The sequence below is a fragment of the Plodia interpunctella genome, chromosome 24 (assembly GCF_027563975.2).
Source record: "Plodia interpunctella isolate USDA-ARS_2022_Savannah chromosome 24, ilPloInte3.2, whole genome shotgun sequence".
NCBI lineage: Eukaryota > Metazoa > Arthropoda > Insecta > Lepidoptera > Pyralidae > Plodia > Plodia interpunctella.
The window spans coordinates 33,347-52,417 of NC_071317.1; the positions used below are offsets into that span (position 1 = coordinate 33,347).

The following is a 19,071-nucleotide window of genomic DNA, read 5'->3' on the forward strand; positions in this document are numbered from 1 at the left end:
ACACTTAACTTTGCTTTAAATAAAATAAATAAATATCCCAACTAAAATTATAAATGCGAAAGTGAGTTTGTTTGTTACCTCTTCACGAATTATCTACTGGATCGATTGTTATGAAATTTGGCACACGGGTAGAAAATAACCTGGAATAGATGGAATTTTTTAATCCGAAATTCCCACGGGAGCGAAGCCCCGGGGCACAGCTAGTATCTATATATATTTTAGGTTGTTTTATAAACAGTTTCCTTCTGTTTAGTACGAAAGAACAAGCCGGAGTGCTTCTAAGAGGTTACCGATTTGTTTTCCATACTTAGTTTCCCTTATGGCGGCAGAATGCCTGTCGTACCTTTCAAAACGACTATATCTGTCATCTTAATTTTAACAGTAATTACGCATGTGTAAAACACCATATGGAAGACTCCAACCATTTACTTTAACCATTGTACCTACTCCTTATAGGTAACTGTAATAATTTATGTAAAAAATATATAATTCATGGTCTTGATAGTTTGAATAAGTTAAATGTATATAAAGTTATAATTTGCGCATTCCCACATTTTAGTTGCCAGTTGCCACTTTTTGGTTCGCTGAATTTTATACTATGTAGTGATTCTCATTTATTCATAACCAACGTAATTTGGTATGGTTTAATATTTCAAGTCAATTATGTGTAATGTAAATCGAGAGAGACAAACATAATTTGAAATACTTAATTAAAATCATAGAATCGAAACGAATAGGTTCAAAAAGAAAAAACGCAGGTGGCAGTCGTACCTTGAAGCCGCAATCTCCAAGCTGTGTCGATTCGATCCATACACACGAGAAAAAGAAAGAAAAGATAATGAGACGTAAACACATACGTTAATGTTCCTTATCGCAACTTGTTACCGTTTATACTTAGTTTTGTTGAACGCAGCGCGGTGTAGCTGCGCATTCTGCTCGTTGGTGTGCATCTCCGCATGAGAAGTGTACAGAGAATTACTTGCAATCATCTCCATAGAATCTAAGTAAGGCTTAGATGTGGCGATAAGTTTCGGCCTCTACAGAGGACCGCTCTCAAGGAAAATTGCCGCGTGTTTGTTAAATTATAATGTATATTTCTCACGATCATTATTTATGCTGAATGCATCTATCAACAAAAGTTTTTCTTTAAGTGTTTCTGATTAAGTTGTTATTATTGTGTTTTTGTGTAATAAACTGTATTAAGTATTGTATTACAATAATTTCGAAACACATATGTAAATAAATAGATCCATCCAAGTAACAGGAGGACAAGTGTATTGACATAGGTTTGTGATTGTGATTGGGACGAGATGAGAGGATGTTTGCACAAGTCGGCGCAGGCGCGCGCAGCAAAACTGTGCGTCGTGAGCGTGCGCAGTGCAGTCAGTTGTGCGCCGGCGCAGTGAGCGAGCGCGGCCGGGTCACGTTGCTAGTTCGCGAGTTTTGTGTTCTCTTCGGGATGAGGTTGCACACGGCGCTGGCGGTCCTCGCCATCGGTGAGTTTACTCTATTACCTATATTTGAAGCTATCTAGGTAGGTATGTGTCAAACGCATTTAGAGGAAAATGTATCGGAAAAATTGTTCTTTGAGAAATTCGTCTCATAATTTATGTGAGCTAACTTTTCTTCTCGCTGAAAGAAAACTTTCGCAAAAAAAGACAAAGCTAAAAAAATATTATTGTCTAGTCCTACTTGGATACATAAGTGACGTACATTTGTTTAGTTTTTAAAATTTTGTCAATCCATAGAAAATAATAAAAATTAAAAAACCTAAACTAAGATTAAAAAACAAATATTATGTAAAGTGAAGCTGGTTGGACGTGTAGTAGTGAAAAATCGTCAAGCCTATTATTAAAGTCTTTATTTTTATTTTATTGGTTCCATGTATCAAGTTTAACTTATCTACAATAACCTACATCGTTACCACAATCTACATTTCTGCTGCGTGTTGCGGGTCAGTAAACCATCTTGTGAAAAAACTATTTTATTTCAATTTTATACATTATTCCTGAGCGATATTGTGGACCGGTTATCGAAAGAGAATTTACACATGTATCTTAAATAATTATAAGTATTGTCGAAATAAAAGCTTCTGCAAACGTAAGGAATTATTAATCTACCGCAAGTGCTACATTTCTAAAATCTACAAAATAATTGAAAGAAGTACTACTAGCATTCAATAATTATGTTTATTTTGCTTACATCTTGACACGAACAGAACATTGAATGTAACACAGCTACCGATCACATTGAAGTGCAAAAGCAACTGCACCGATTAACTCACAAATTAGTATCGAGTAACAGTATCGGCGTCTACTCGAGCTTACGTTGAAAGCTCAAGACTTTCACTGGACCGGAAATAATGTAGGTTATATAACGCATGAGCTCACACAGTTTTTATCGCTCGTTAGAAAACTGACCGAACTCGCATTACTGATACTTTGTATACTAGATACATGGCCATACCTTGCTGCCGTTACTGAGGCAATATGCTGAACTTGCCAGCTCCCATAGCATGATGTGTAGGTACTTGATATTGTAATAATATTATTTTTAACTGCCTTCTTAGCCTTCATGTAGAGTCACTGGATTGTTGACTAGCGATGAAAGTTACAATACTCTAACGGCAGCCTTACTGTCGCGATGACTTTAGCCAGTTACATACGGCATTACATACGAACCGATGAAGATAGTTCTAAACTTGTTTCAAAAAAGATTGTGTGACTTTGTAATGCCCGAACTCAAAATTGATTCATGCGATCTGACCAATTTTGTATATTATTTCTAATTGCAGTTCCAACAAAGTTGATACCTTTGACCTTGAAGTTGTTGAGGATATAATGTAGTGGATGGTAATTAGAGAAATATAAACTTATTAAAATACGAACATCAAACAAGTTTTCTCTATGAAATTGAACTAGTAAGTAGCAAAACCGTATGTCGCCGGCAGCGAGTGAGCGAAAATGAGTGATGCGATTTATATGAGCTGCATGATACGAGAATTACATGTTGTATACTTTATTATTATTTTGAATAGTTTATTTTTTTTTCAAATATGATTATTTTCGGTTGAGAGGTCGAGTCGCACACACTGCGTCACATCACTGTGCAAGACGAGTGCAAGCTTCGGGCGACAGCGGTGTTCACATACTGCCCAGCGTTGTCAGATTTTTTAGGCAAAGCGGGATTTCGTTAATCGGGAATCCCTTCGTCAAAAGCGGAACAAAATAATCGGGATGTTTGATGGCAATGATACTGCATCTGCGCTCGCAGAGCTCGGAGCTGCTAAGCTCCGGTCCGAGCTCTGGCCAACCATCTCATTGACCCAAGGTCGAGTGTGCGAATATCACTGGAATCTTACATGCTTTAGCCTTATCACCTATCTACAATTTTCAACAATTAAGTTTCTATGACCTATAGCCGGTTTAGAAACTCTTGGCACTTAACAGGAATCTCTTCAGTTTTGTTCGAGAACGTCGCGACGCTCGCAGTATATACGTTAAGCACCGGCTCGGTCACCAATCAATGACATTTGGCCACTGCATCAGCTCAACTTCGTCGTAAAAATAAAGTACCTACATCCAAGCAATCAGCACAACATATGAAAGTCAGCGATTTAATTAGTCTTATTATTATCTGTGATAATAAACCATAATATATATACATAGGTTTTTAATGGGTTTTTACAAGATGGTCTAAGGTCTTACCCCGAACGACCTAGAATCCAAAAACTGCGTAGTTTCAACTAGTTGCGAGCTGTTTTTTCTAATTTTTTATGTAACAAAACCTATTATTGTTGGTAGCTGTTGCCTGGAGAAAAACTGGTTAGTTTTTATTAAAGTGTTTTAAGAAGCGTCGTAATTGTAATTGGCACAAGAAATAGAGAATTCGATGCGAAATCAGCAAAAAGTGAAGACAGATTCGTGACGGCATGTTCCACGGACTGTTTATAATTACAACTGTTTTTTCTTTTATACAAATTTGATTCTTGAATATCATGTTTTTATTTTTTAACATTAACAAATTGGTTTGTCCAAAGTAAGAAACATTAATTAATTTATCTGAAGGAATATTTGAAATACTTAGTTGTAGAAGTATTTTATTATATTCCCACTCTGATAGATGTTATTGTATATAAGGTGTAACTAAATAGTAATTTGTTTGTTCCGCTTGCATATCCAGTACATAAGCTCAAATGATTATAAAAACAAACGAAAATAGAAATGTTAGGAGTAAATTGTAAATGATCTTATGTTATTCTTCGTTTCAGTTTTATACCAATGTTCTCAATATTTTAATCCGTACAGTAGGTACAAAATATCTATCGCGTGAAGTAGTAACAAAGATCTCGTAAACTTTCTTTCACGTTTATGATTCTGTAGGATAATGTCACAGAACGTGTTACCAAAACGCATGTCACGGTAGAAAGCCGGAGTGGGATAAAGTCGACCGCCACATTACGGCTCACGTTTCCCATTTTTATTGGTGTACTTTCCAATGGAAACTGACATAACGAGGACTAATCAGATTAAACGACTGAGATCTCGAGAGGGATCTCAGCTCGCGGACTTTGTTCGTAGAAATTGAGACGATCTTGTTCGCGTCTCCTGGGAAATTTCCTAATTATTTTTAAGACTATAATTTTCCTCCGGAGCATTTTAAAAAATATTCTTATTTCTACAGACGTCGGTTCTGGTGTTTTATGCATTAACTAGGGACCATAAATACACATCGGGTCAACGACACAAACAGAGGTTTCCGTACAAAATGTTAGTTTTAATGTAAACAACTAATTATATTTACTACGACATTTTAAATTTTAGCGTCAATTTCCAATTCCAATCCAACGGCAAGGTCACACTATCAGAATAGTGTAAAAATTCCAGTATATTTCTATAAAAAAAATTTGATATGGAGTTCGATCGTAAACATTTAAAGTCAAGAGCAGGTCGACCGATTTCCATCAGTGACGGTTATCTCCAGCGCCATAGGGTTGCGTTCCGCGCGGCGCAGCGGCTCGACAGATGATCGCAGATGCAGTTGGTGCACGTTATGCTATAATCAGGTTTTCGGAACAAGCGGCGACCTCGCCCGCCTCTCTCTAGACCTCTGACCTTTGTGTAAATACTGCTGCTATAATTGCCCTCCGCAAACACAAGTGGGACGCACTGAAGCTGCGCCGGTCACGACTTCATGTGGCCCAATACTTCAATAGTCAAGAAAATATTAAGTTTTTGAGAGCTGTAGCAAATTAAGACGCCATTTAGTTCTTGATTTATGTGGAGTAATTGAGTTTTTTTATTGCAGCAATATTGTGGTATAAGTGGGAGGTGGTTGCTTGTAATCTTGTGTATATTAGATGAACTGAGCCTTTTCGCTCAATACATGAGTAAATCATGTTTTGTGTTCATAAGCGATATGAACTTTTGCCTCCCTATAATTCCTGATCAATTGAATGACCAATAATATTTTCAGCCAAGGCCCAAACACCTACTCAGCTCAACTGAGAGGCGATCAACAGGTACACGATATAATCGTAGCTGTGTGTCGTACGTCGATGAGAAAAGCACGGGGCAGATATTGGATAATGTTCTGTTTAAAGTGAATTTATGATTAATTTTTAATTATTTTAGATATATTAATTTTATGAGCAGGTATCAAAAATGAGAGGCCAGAAAATTGCTGAGATGAAGTTAGATTTTGTTTGTTTGTGTTTTGTCTAGGCCTGTTCTAGAAATAGCTCGTATACACACAGGGAACGTAAATAAGCGAACTTCTAAAGCATATATCAATATAAATGTAACTAAGTGACATTTTTTAAGAGTATGATTAACTTAGGAATGTTAGCTGTATGTAACGGTTACATATCGTAGGCAAATATTTGTCAACATTCGCCGAGCATGTATCGACCAACCAGTTTCGAGGAATTTTGCATTTTCTGTGACCCAGCTGCTGGCGGGTACCGCGGTCACTGGTCTACATTCTGCCACAAAAACAATAATATTTTATCATTCTCACTCTAAAGTATGAACGATTATTGACTTTTCAAGCCGGTCTCAGCAGATTGCATTGTGGTCGACGAAACAACGCCAAACGCACCGCTACTCTGAAACATGACACTCGTCAACACGTCATTGCGGAGCGTGCTACCTGCTGTTCGGGTAGTACCGATAATTAAGGCTTATTTGTCATGTAACATAGTGTTTTATCCGAATGAGATATACTGAGATTTGGCTATGTTGCGACGAATTAATTTATTACCGCTGTTCTCAATGGAAAAATTGTGTAGTTAGAAAAAAAAGATTGAATAGCAATTTTTTGTACAAACTGTCATCTCTATGTATCTACGTCTGTATCTATATATCTTTATCTACGCAGTGTATACTTACTACACTAATATATTCATAAAAGTATGTAAGACAGCGAGATAGAGCATCTGAATCGTAAGAGAGTTTTCAAAATATTGCGTGCGTGAGTTAATCATTTTCATGAAAATGCGCCAGTAGTGGGTTCCGTGAAGAGTTAACAAACTTTACCAACTGGTTCCTCGAGTATAGGTAATTGGAGGCTGCTAGACGACAGAGGGGCTAGGGGCGAGCAGGGAGGAGGGCGGGGTTCGCCAGGGAATCATTAGAAAGTTGGGTCATAAACCAAACCGACGACGAGCTCTCCACAAGCCGGTTGTTGAACTATCCTTATAAATTAGAGACAGGATATCCGTCGACAAAAATGTTGTTTCTATAAATTCTGTCAAATAGCACTCATCTACAGATTTTAAAATACTCGATTCATATACACTGTAAGTAATTATAATGTACTTATTATTTTAATAAATAGTTTTAAGATCATGTTGTGTTGAGTGGTTGAGGGACGTCAATGGTACTTGAAATTAAAGACACAAATTGTATCAAAATGTATATTTACCAAAATGTCTATTATTTATTACATTTTCTAAGCTAAGCAATAACATGCAGAGTATGAACAATATTTTCAGTTTAAGTTGCATTGCAGATAACACACAGAAAACAATCTAATTTAAAAAGTTGGTTTAAAAAGAAAACATGTTAATTAAACAAAATTTGCCCTTTGAATTAAAATAGACGTAGAAAGGCATTCCTGCCTTCGCTCCAGCTGAGGGGTGAGGCGCAGCCGGGCGCTGCGCGGGGCCCGGGGGGCGGGGAGCCCGCTTCAAGTACCGTTGCCATCTGACCCAGTGACTGCGAGGAATGTTACGGTGATCCACGGCACGTTTCCTTCCAAAGGCAGTGAGAGAGGGCGTTCACTGCAGGCAATGGAAGGCGAATGCAGTGACCACATCAAGGGTCAGGAATGTGATACATGCGAGTGGGTGAAGGCCGCCCGCGTAATTGGGATTTGCGTAAACTCAGACTCATTGTAATTGATATTTTGGTTATTATGGTTTCTTCAACATACGTCAGTAACAGCGTGATTATCTCTGGTTCTCCGGGTTTACCTGGCATTTCAATATTTTCAATCTAAATTTAAAAGTACAAAAGGTTAACGTGCGAACCATTGTTACCGAGCTGAAATCAAGTTTTCGACTGATACATTTATCTATATAATATCTCTGAGCTCAGGTGTGCCTTGTGGCAAAGGCACCAAGTGTGCCCATTGGTCTCTGTTCAAAGCCACTCTTGTCCAGTTAGGTCGTGGGTATTGTTGTAGGCAATCTCGCTTTGTTTGACCATCTCTGGGATATAAGTGGGTTGTCTGTTTACTTATTTAATTGACATTGCAGAAATGACCGTCCAGCCCCACTTCAAATGGTCGACTATGATTGACAATGTTTAACCGTGTTTTAAATCGGGACATTTCAATATGTTCTTAAAATCATTATCTTGGAATGCATTCTATCTATACGATTGCACCATAAGAATTTGATTAGATATGTCAAGGACGTTTTGCCAATCTTCTGACGTCACACACAGACACACGTTATTGTTTGCATATCGCAGACGTAAACGATGTAGAATGTAATTTTTCTCGGGAGCTTGCATGAAAATTTTAACAAGCGCTATTAAATTTTTTTCTAATGCTTTCATTTCGAATAATATTTTAAACGTTATGTTTTATATAGCATTTATTAAGTGTTGCTTCTGTGTGTGATAAACACCAAATAAATTTTTAAGAATTATATAAGCAAGAAATATTATGAAGAGATAAAAGTCCAAAATGTGAGTGTCGACCGCTACTGCCTGTGTTTTTGCGAGTCAAATGGCAAGTTTTGCAAGGCATTGTGGCGGTTCCCAGGGACCGTGGAAACCAGCCCGTGGGAGACCAGCGACCGTTACGTCACGAGTGCGGAGCCTTACAATGTAACTTCATTCATTTTTTTACCGTGAAAACTGTGTTCTTGTAGAAAACGTTTACTGTAACTGTTAAATAATTGTTTCTGAGTCAGTGAGTCAATGAGTACAAATATACAAATTGATGTCGAAATGAATTAAACCTACATGTTTTACCGAATATAGGTCTGCAAATATAAATAAATAAAGAGGAGCATGCTATCCACTACAAATGACAAAAATAAAGAATTATAATGTATACTGAATTATAATGTGCACTAAATTCTATCCGAGTCTATCATTAAAGAAATCATTTAAAGTATAATAATATTTATCAGTTAATAAAGACTTGAGGTGCTTTTTAAATAGATTTAAATTTAAGCTTTTATATTGATTTAGAATTTTGTTGTAAATTTTCGGTGTCATATATACTATCCTATTACCGAGTAAAGCAGTTTTTGATGGGTGCATGCATAATCGATAGATATCTCCATGATTCCTCAATACAACATCAGCTAGACGAGGGAATAAATGAGCATTGGTTTTCACAAATGTTGCTACCTCAAGTATGTAAAGTGACGGAAGTGTAAGAGTTTTGTGTTCTTTAAAAAACGGCTGACAACTATCAGTGCTTTGGAGTCTAAACATTGCGCGAATACAGCGTTTTTGCATTTTAAAAGCTATATCCTTATCCGTCGAATTGCCCCAAAAAATTATTCCATATATAAGTATTGATTCCACTAAACATGATAAGCTGTAAGAAGCGCTTTTATGTTTAATTCATTTGAGAGTTTAGATAGTACAAACGCCGAACTACTAAGTCTTTTACTAAGACCTATATGGGTTTTCCAGTTTAATTTAGAATCTATAGTTAGCCCTAGAAATCTGTTTAATGAACTTCTTTCAACACATGGCACATGGCATTGTATTTTATAATTTTCCGTATCAAGCGGTCTTTGACTAAAATGCATTATATTGGTTTTGTCAAGATTTATCTTTGTTATTACTATCTAGCCATTCAATTATGGATGTTAAAGTTACATTAATATCTAATTGATAAAGATTTACATCATTACATTTTATTGTTACCGTGCTATCGTCCGCAAAGAAAGTCATATTATGTTCGGTAGTGTTTGGAAGATCGTTAATATAGATTATAAAAAGAAGGGGTCCAAGCACACTACCTTGTGGAACACCATATAATACAGAACGTTCAGTTGATAAGTATTATCGGTAAAATAAGTATTAAACGACTTATTTTAACGACAATACTTATCGTTTTTGTTTTGGCATCAATTTGTGTGCATATTTTTGCAGAGATCTTTTCTTAAAATAAAAAAGTCGTAATAATACAATAATTTTAATTCTGAACAAAATATTTTGAGACCTTTATTTTTTGAAACTAAAAGTCGGTGTGTAGCTGCATCGCGCTTTCACGGAGCGATACAAACAAACTAACTCCATTTTACGATGACGCCATTAGCTCTAACTGACTCTACATCGCTCGCGCTATAAATTTATTGCACTAACCGTGACTCGTGACGAGAGAGTAATTAATTAAATTGTTATATTTATTTAGCTATCGCTCGCAGCTCCGCCTGCGTTAGCCTGTATTTGACCTCGGGTTACCAACTATTTTGAGAGAGACATTTTCGCAATTATTAGTAAGAATTTATCTATTTATAGGAATGATGTATTCTTTATTGGTGGGTGAACCGTCAGTTACTTCGAACGAACGTGGCACGATCGTCGATACAGTGAGTGTATCACGCTTGAGGCAGACAGACTTGCCCAGTTACCGCCTCTGCTACATGTAATTACACGTCTTCTACGATATTAACGTATGCTTATTTAATTACTTGTTGTCAACACTGAATAACCCATAGTTTGATATGCTAATACTATCTCTCTCCCTCTCTCTCTCTTTCATCGGTCAAGCGTCAGAGCCCATTTCCTACTTTATCTTCCCCAATAAATAGAAAACAAGAGTATCTTATAGTAGTTGTACGTTTATCTATTGAATTTTGTTTCGCGGGATGATAGCAGCTCTCCGTTTACATTCGCACGCCCCCAGCCGGTGAAACATGTAGGATTAAGTTTACTTTTAACACCACGTTGTAAATAACGTAAACTCTAGTTTTTGCAAGTAAACAATTGTCTTTGTTAATTCTCACGGTCTTCGGTGCTCTTACGAAAGTATCCATAAGTTTTTACTTTATTTATAACAAAATCAAATTCAAATTCAAATCATTTATTCAGAAATGAGACCTACACAGGCACTTTTTCTCGTCAATCTTTATATTTATAGTTATTTCTCACAAGCTACAAACTACTGGCATTTCGGAACGACCACTGCTGAGAAGAAATGCCGAAAGAAACTTATTTGAACAGTGTTGGTCCCTATGTACTATCAGTTAATATTAAAAATTAAAACCAAAATAATAAATACTAAATTAATTTAATATCCATAAGTTGAGCGATAGACACTCACTCAATCACACCAGATCATTTGAACAGTCAAATACAATCAAATCGATCAAATACGAACAAAATTCAATGTTTAATTGAAAAGTCGAAACTTTTGTCCGTCCGTAAGTGCTCGATGTTTCAGCGCTGATTGAGATAGATCAGTGAAAGTGGCCGTGTTGTGACGTGACAGCGATCAGAGCAGTCCCCGGGCGTGTGCACATTGGCGCACTTCATTAGCCAACTTTTATCTAAATTTGAAAGAAAAAAAAAACAAGCATACTTTCGCATTTAAAAAATTTAAGGAAAAATTGAGGGCGAAAAGCATCATAACAATAAGTTTGGTCGATTTTTATGGCCGAGTAGCGCAGAGTCGCCTGCGACTGCGCGACGCCGCATGTTACAAAATGTTTGATATCACTGTTATCTCCGTCACACTTTCAAATTAACTTTGTCAAAGCAAAGAGACTACATAGCTATAAATACTCGTAATTCTGTGGTATTCATTCTCCGAAATTGAAGAAAAATCAATTATCAAAAAATTTACAGCTAATTTTGGATGATTTTTAGCATTATTACTTGAATACTAATTCTTACCAGTTTCTGTCGCTAGTAATGATATCATTCGCGAATCGATTTTATGGCTCTTTAATAATTGCTGTTAAATGAGAAGTATCAAGTTGCAAGCACCTGCTCCCATCGGCGGCGGTAACGCGATACTGACGGTCGAGCCCCGTTTTTATTATTAGTTTGTTGTTGACGTGACTCATCCAGAGGAAATGGAAATTCGCAGAACAAATTAAAACAGATGTAAAATATTACGAATAAAACAAAAAAGCAAAGTAACATGATACCTTATTCAAATTGTTTCTGCGAATTTCAATATTTTTGGATATTATAGCTACTTGTTTTTCTCTTTGCGACATATCGTAGCCATATCATTTGTCACGTATTTGATATCGCACATGAACTCAAATATAAAATGAATGTGGATAATCATCATCACATCAGTCAAATATCGGCGCCTAATTATTATAGAGAGGCGAGGAGTCCGAAGAGGCGTGTAGCCTCCTCAGCTGCGTGTGGAGTGAGCTCTTCAGATATTGGCATACTTTAGGTTGCGCGTGGACTTCGGGCAACGTCCGCGATGACCTGGCTTCTGTAAAACGACACATTACACTGCTAGAGCTCCTGCCTGTTTGTAACTGATATAAAATCACAAAACTAAGTTTTACTGAAATTATAATCATTTCCATTCCTTCATATCGAGTATTAATGTTAACAATGGTGTCAGATAACTTTAGGCGACTTGACGAAATCAATTCCGTGCTTTACATGTGCGCACACCCAAATGTTTTTAAAACGAAATTTAAGTAACGTATGAACATACAATGTGTCAGTTGCGTCTCCTCCTGTGCATATTGTAAAAGTCAATCAAAGGAAAATGGTATAAAGTAGGAAATTCTAGTCATAGGGAATCAGCAATCAAAAATAGTGATATTTTTGCGCAGAATCTCAATTCTATCAATAAGTCTACTACTATCCAGCTAAACAACATGTTCGCGTTTCGTAATTGTTGGCTCTGTCTACCCCGTAAAGGTTAAAGATCTGAGAGAGTATCTGTATCAAATCATAGCCAATCATAAATATTACCCATTCGGTTCCATATTTCACATTTTCATTGAAGTGCAAGACATTAAATAGATATAGCCGCAGGTTGTAAAACATATACTAGGCTTTCTTACAGACAGCGATTAGCATTCCAGTGCCGTGGACCGCACAGTATTGTGTCCGATAGATTTGCATAAGTGTGTCGCCGCCGGTGCGGTGTGCTGCAGCACGCGACGCTCACCCGGGACGCGTCTGAAGTCATAATCGAGCATTCAGTCGATTTTACCTCCCTATACGACCCGATCATTGCCTTTTCTTTCAACCCTTCGTGAATATATTATATCCATACATACCTAAAGGCGAGAGAAAACGTGAACAAAAACCATTTCACTACTAACATAAATCTGTCTGTTTCCAAGCTTTCCTCTTTAAAGCCACGCAATAGATTTTCATCGTTATTTAGACAATTTATTCCCGAAGACTTATAAATACATAAATGATTCCGTGCGAAGCCGGGCCAAGACAGTAGTGATGTATAAACTACACATTTCATATACAAGTGCTAATATTTCAAAATGGTGGCTGTCGAAGAGAAATCGTAATGGAGACAACACCCGGGCTCGTTGATGTCTACTGAAGGGAGAGCGCACGCGATGCTATAAGCACGCTTCCTGCATCGCTTCCATAGGAATTCCTGGATAAAAAGTAACCTGTCTACAATTCCAAGTTTTATTCTATCCGTATACTAAATGCTATCGCAATCCATCCAGCAGTTTTTACGGGAAAGTGTAACAGACATTCCTTCAAGCATCTCATTCTCATTTCGTTGTTGATATTAGTGGGAATAAAATAGAGATATTATAACAGTGATTTCTTGTATGTGTCTCGGTGCTGAGCAACCATTATATGATAATTGATTTAATAAATGGTCTATTGCGGGATTAGATATAATATTTTTTGTTTAGATAAAAAAGCGTGCTCGTATAGTGCGTACTTACTTGTAAACTTAAGGTTATTGTAAAAAGTTTTAATTCTCGTAATCACTACATTTGTTACGAGGATACTGCACTATGATTGGGCCAAAGTTATAAAAGAAAGTCCCGTGGCGCCGCAGTCTGTAGTTCAATTATTATATAAACGTTGCGTTTATTTGTTATCTGCGCGGGACTCGTCTGCGGGTGAACACTCTGCAAAAATGCGAGGAAAGTGAGAGCGGGGAAAGTGATGCCGCGGGGGATGGACGGGGGGGGGTGTATGTCACGTCTGCTGCTTGTGTCACTCATGTGTCCTTTTATTTATATCTACTTATGCATATTAATAGAATGAGACTGAAGGGTTTATTTGTGTTCGCTAATCTTTGGACTTATGACAGCTACATATATGGATAACAATGGTATGAGGTCTTAAATCCCCTTAGCTATACATAGTGCCTGAAGAGTTTATATCCAGAAAAAATAGAAAAGAATTTTCTCGGTAGCAAACCCCAGAGCAACAGCTGATATCACATTATTATTATTACTCAATTGCAACGATATCCCTAAGGACCCGAAGTTAATCGAAGATGGAAACAGATAAGGTCTTTGCCCAAGGTCAGGCAAGTACTGGCCCAGTATGATAATGCACAGTCTCGGGTTAGCGTAAAAATAAACTTAAAAATTTCATAGATTCGATTACTATTTTAAAAACTCCCACCTGCCCGCTGCTACCTCCTGCCCGCTGCTACCTCCTGCCCGCTGCTACCTCCTGCCCGCTGCTGCCTCCTGCCCGCTGCTACCTCCTGCCCGCTGCTACCTCCTGCCCGCTGCTGCCTCCTGCCCGCTGCTACCTCCTGCCCGCTGCTGCCTCCTGCCCGCTGCTGCCTCCTGCCCGCTGCTGCCTCCTGCCCGCTGCTACCTCCTGCCCGCTGCTACCTCCTGCCCGCTGCTGCCTCCTGCCCGCTGCTACCTCCTGCCCGCTGCTGCCTCCTGCCCGCTGCTGCCTCCTGCCCGCTGCTGCCACCTGCCCGCTGCTACCTCCTGCCCGCTGCTACCTCCTGCCCGCTGCTGCCTCCTGCCCGCTGCTACCTCCTGCCCGCTGCTGCCTCCTGCCCGCTGCTGCTTCCTGCCCGCTGCTACCTCCTGCCCGCTGCTGCCTCCTGCCCGCTGCTGCTTCCTGCCCGCTGCTACCTCCTGCCCGCTGCTGCCTCCTGCCCGCTGCTACCTCCTGCCCGCTGCTGCCTCCTGCCCGCTGCTGCCTCCTGCCCGCTGCTGCCACCTGCCCGCTGCTACCTCCTGCCCGCTGCTACCTCCTGCCCGCTGCTGCCTCCTGCCCGCTGCTACCTCCTGCCCGCTGCTGCCTCCTGCCCGCTGCTGCTTCCTGCCCGCTGCTACCTCCTGCCCGCTGCTGCCTCCTGCCCGCTGCTGCTTCCTGCCCGCTGCTACCTCCTGCCCGCTGCTGCCTCCTGCCCGCTGCTGCTTCCGGCCCGCTGCTACCTCCTGCCCGCTGCTGCCTCCTGCCCGCTGCTGCTTCCTGCCCGCTGCTACCTCCTGCCCGCTGCTGCCTCCTGCCCGCTGCTGCTTCCTGCCCGCTGCTACCTCCTGCCCGCTGCTGCCTCCTGCCCGCTGCTGCCGACTGACGCGGCCGCGGCCAATGATTGGACCACACTTTCTATTGTACCTAAGCAAAAATGTGTCAAGGTGTTTTTAAGTTTTTCATTGAAAGATTAAGAAAAATAAAACTATTTTAATTGCAGACTCCTTATTTCTAGTTCAATAGATTTACTGGTCCATTTGTTACTCGCCTGACACACAACAAAAGACATATGTTCAGGAGAAATAGGACACAAACAGCACACACTATGTCACCGCTAACGAGCGGTGACGCGGCTACACACGGCAAACATGGAGTTCAGAAATAAAGCTGTTTGTGTGTGTTCTTATTATAGTCGTATTCCTTATGTCACGGTCATGTGGAATGATACACATAACGACTTTTTTGGAAATATTGGCAGTGGTTTGTAATATCATTCTTCATTTCACACACTATCCGATAAATAGAATATTCCTCACAATATTTTCCTCCTGTTATCAATGGAAATATATATTTTAAACATATCATATATCACATAATATAATATAATATAACGATTGATAAATGATAAGACTTGGAAGTCAAATTACAATATTTCGTATAACTTCTCCATTCCGTATTTGATTCACAATTTTTATAAATTCCTTCCAACCTCCGCAGCTCGCAGTCCACACGAAGCATTAGCTCTGCGAGATCTACGTCTCTAGTTCGAGGTCGACTTATCGCATGCCGGAGCGCGGACCGTTAATCCCATGCTGGCGTTTTACATGCGATGGGTATAATGTGAATAAACAAGAACGGATTGCTCCAGTTAGACGTATATTAGACGTTAACTTTAACCTGCGCAGAACAACGCAAAGAACGTTACGTTTAATACCTGTATTAAGCAATTAACGCAAAGTACGCCAATTGCTATGACGGGCGGCGGCTAACGCGACGATGACGCGTTCCTCTCCTACAACTGTCATTACTAACAACAATGATGCGGGTAGTTGTGTCAACATTACATTGTTCACCACCGCAGTGTGAACATTTTATGAATTGTCATTATATCACTGAGCTCCTTATGTCAGCCTTACGTCGCGTGACTTGCGCGGAAAGCAGCGCCGGGCTCGCAAGTCGCTAGGATTTATTTTAAAACTATTGCACGAAAAAAATATGTACAAATGGTGGAAGTAACGCCATATGGCATTCTCTATCACAAGGCCAGACAGGGATAGCACTATAGTGCAATACAGTGCATCTAATAAAAAGAGAACTTACAAATCTAATAAAACTAATAATACTTAAATCATATAGATTTATCATCACTTATCATCAATTAGCAAACATCTTTTATCTATAGTGTGTATTTGTGGTCACTAAATACCTATAATAAATAAAAACAATAACGACTTATTCCAAGCCAAGTGAGAGAACACACACAAAGCAAACAATCTTTATCAGTACCGCGGAATAGTACTCGTACAGACAAAAACAGAACTCTAGACATCGAAGCATAAAATAAACACCCAAAAATATGTTTCATGTCTAGTATGTACGCTGTCACGCCAACAAGGTGCAGGCAAATGTGTTAACGTTCCAGAGTGTGGTTGAAATGTGCAAAGGGTATTTTTATCTAAAAATTACCACAGAATTGCAGAATCCCTGCGAGCAGCAAGTTAGACAATAAAAATCTATATTTGAAACTTAAAACTGGAAAGTCAAGACACAAAATAGATTCGTTCAACGCACTTTCAACTACAATGACGCAACGAAGTCCAAACAATGCAACGGTTGCGTCTCTAGTGCATATGTCTGCTATATCTATCATATTCTCTGTCTACGTTCATTAGTTACTGCTGGATAGTGAGGCAAGTCTTGACAAATCTAGGTCATAGGTGAGAACTCAGACAATTTCATTAGGGAACACTTTGAACTGTTATTTACAACTTTTGTCAATGATTTATTTTTATTGATCAGCATTTTAATGAATTATTTTATTATTACCAAGGTACTAGTTATACCTAAGGCTGTGTCATGAGAAATGTACGCTATTGAACTATGATTCAATGAATAATATTTTAATCACGCGAACAACCGGCATACATTAGCCACCAACAACAACACATAAATCCAATTTTCTTAATGTACTTAATATTAGTTAAGTAGATCAAAATACATAACTTCCTTTCTTTGAAAAGAAAAACAGGAAATTTTCACGGCCACCGAATCATTTCGATCGTTCCCACGACGACTTGCGCAAATGTATTAGGCAAATTACATTATGCATGCGTGTGCGTCGATCTCGTCCATTCGGCGTAAATCACCGAGAGTGGCGATATCCGGCGCACGCGACACACACACACGTGTACACTCACAACGCGCACGCATGTGTAGAAAGTGTTCAGAAAGTGGACGGAAAGAGTGAACAAAAAGGGGCAGCGACTTATATGGGAAGATCACCAGCGCCTTGTTGCTGATCTTTCAATTAATTGACAATTGCATTACATACAGTGCAATGAACATATTATACATCGTTGAAATAACTGATATTTCACGAAACTCCCAGGGATATAGAAAGATCACGGAGTATCGGAAACTATAATAAATTATGCCAATCTTATTTGCATCAAAAATCTGAAATGAAGAAGGCAATGACATACCATACTCTTTTAAAGAGAAATTATATGTCTGTTTCATTTCACGTAGCAATTGACTTATTATAACAAAGATGAAAAAGTTCATGTAATCTTGAAGTCAACAATTGAGAGCGTAGGCATTTCAAATGCTAACATCTCATACAAGACCATTTATCTTCCGAACGCAACTTTCCCCACTAGATATATCATCGCAACTGCTTTGCGAGCATCTGTATAGCATACCACACTTTATGGTTAACTGTTAGATAGCTGACTGCTAGATAGGGCGTGCGGGTCAAACGGCTGCGTTTCTCTGATATGGAAATTGGTTAAGTTATTTTTTTACCTCGTGTTTTTATTTATATATATATTTTTAATTCTAGGCGGCCCTTCACGATTTCTCTCGGGTAAAAATAGCCTATGTTACTCCTGAACGTAATTACTCAAAAACTACTGGACCGATTTGGATGAAATTTGGCACAGAGTGACGAATCTCTGTGTAGTTTTTGAGTTATTACAAATAAAAAAAAACGAAAGTACTCAATATCTTTTCTTTTTATAATATTAGTATGGGTTTTAAATCCTGTGCTACGTTAAATTTTAAAATTATTTTTAATGTTTACATGACATAATTCATAACAATTAATTTATAATATTAACCTTGTAGTCACTGAAAAAGTATCTTATATAAGGAATTTCTTTTAAAAGCTATTATTTAAATAAATTCAAGGTGTTCTTTCAGAAATAAATATAAATAAACAAAGCCTGTATACAAACGTGACATAGGTAGCCAATTCATCTTTAGCGGCAGTGACTGTGAGAAAGCACTAGAGTCCTAGTTTCAGCCAGATGCATCACTGTCTTGCCTGCAGAGCTCGTCAGTTACCGGCCGAATGCGAATGAGGATGCTCGTCCGGTTACACTTTCTTTCTGTCAGTAGTTGCATAAACACAAATATCAATCACTGACCGGGCGCGTGGGTGGCGGAGAGCTTACTGTACAATGGAGAAATCTTTTGAAATTACTAATGACTTATTATTAATGATTTTGTAGACTTGCATAGCTATACTGAATTATGAACAGACAAGATTTGTATTTTTGTTTGTAACGAATAAACTCAAAAACTACTGAATTGATTTAATGAAATTTGGCAGTGAGACAGGCAAAACATTCGGGTAACATAGACTACACTTTTATTATGGTTTTACCTGAGCGACGTCGGGACAGACACTACATTACATTGGTAGATGTTATCAATAAACCCCAGGGGTGACATGTCGCTGATAGCGAACGAACATTTCATTGGTTGACCTTGTCCCTGAGGTGCGGACTCCCGAAGTATCGAGTCTCTACAATCTTTCAGTAGTACTTAGTGTTATTCATTATAGTTACATCATTATTGTTATTGGATATGAAAAATAACATTTTACTTTTATAAACAATAGCAGTATCCTAAGTTTGACGTCAGGCCGGCAAAACCACAGTCAAATCTTCAACAT

At 38.7% G+C, this 19,071-nt stretch overlaps 1 protein-coding gene across 4 annotated transcripts in view; it reads left to right on the forward strand.

The window, feature by feature from the left end:
* The first annotated feature begins 915 nt into the window (after positions 1-915).
* The window catches only part of Skel (Skeletor), a 53,486-nt gene continuing 35,330 nt past the window's right edge, over positions 916-19,071 (forward strand). For 2 of the 4 annotated variants that reach the window (XM_053763780.2, XM_053763779.2), the window contains exon 1: positions 928-1,496. In XM_053763780.2, coding sequence (XP_053619755.1) covers positions 1,319-1,496 — 178 coding nt within the window. In that variant the 5' untranslated portion in view covers positions 928-1,318. Of the gene's footprint in view, positions 1,497-19,071 lie in introns of all 4 variants that reach the window. The other 2 variants (XM_053763781.1, XM_053763778.2) reach the window with 2 other exon arrangements.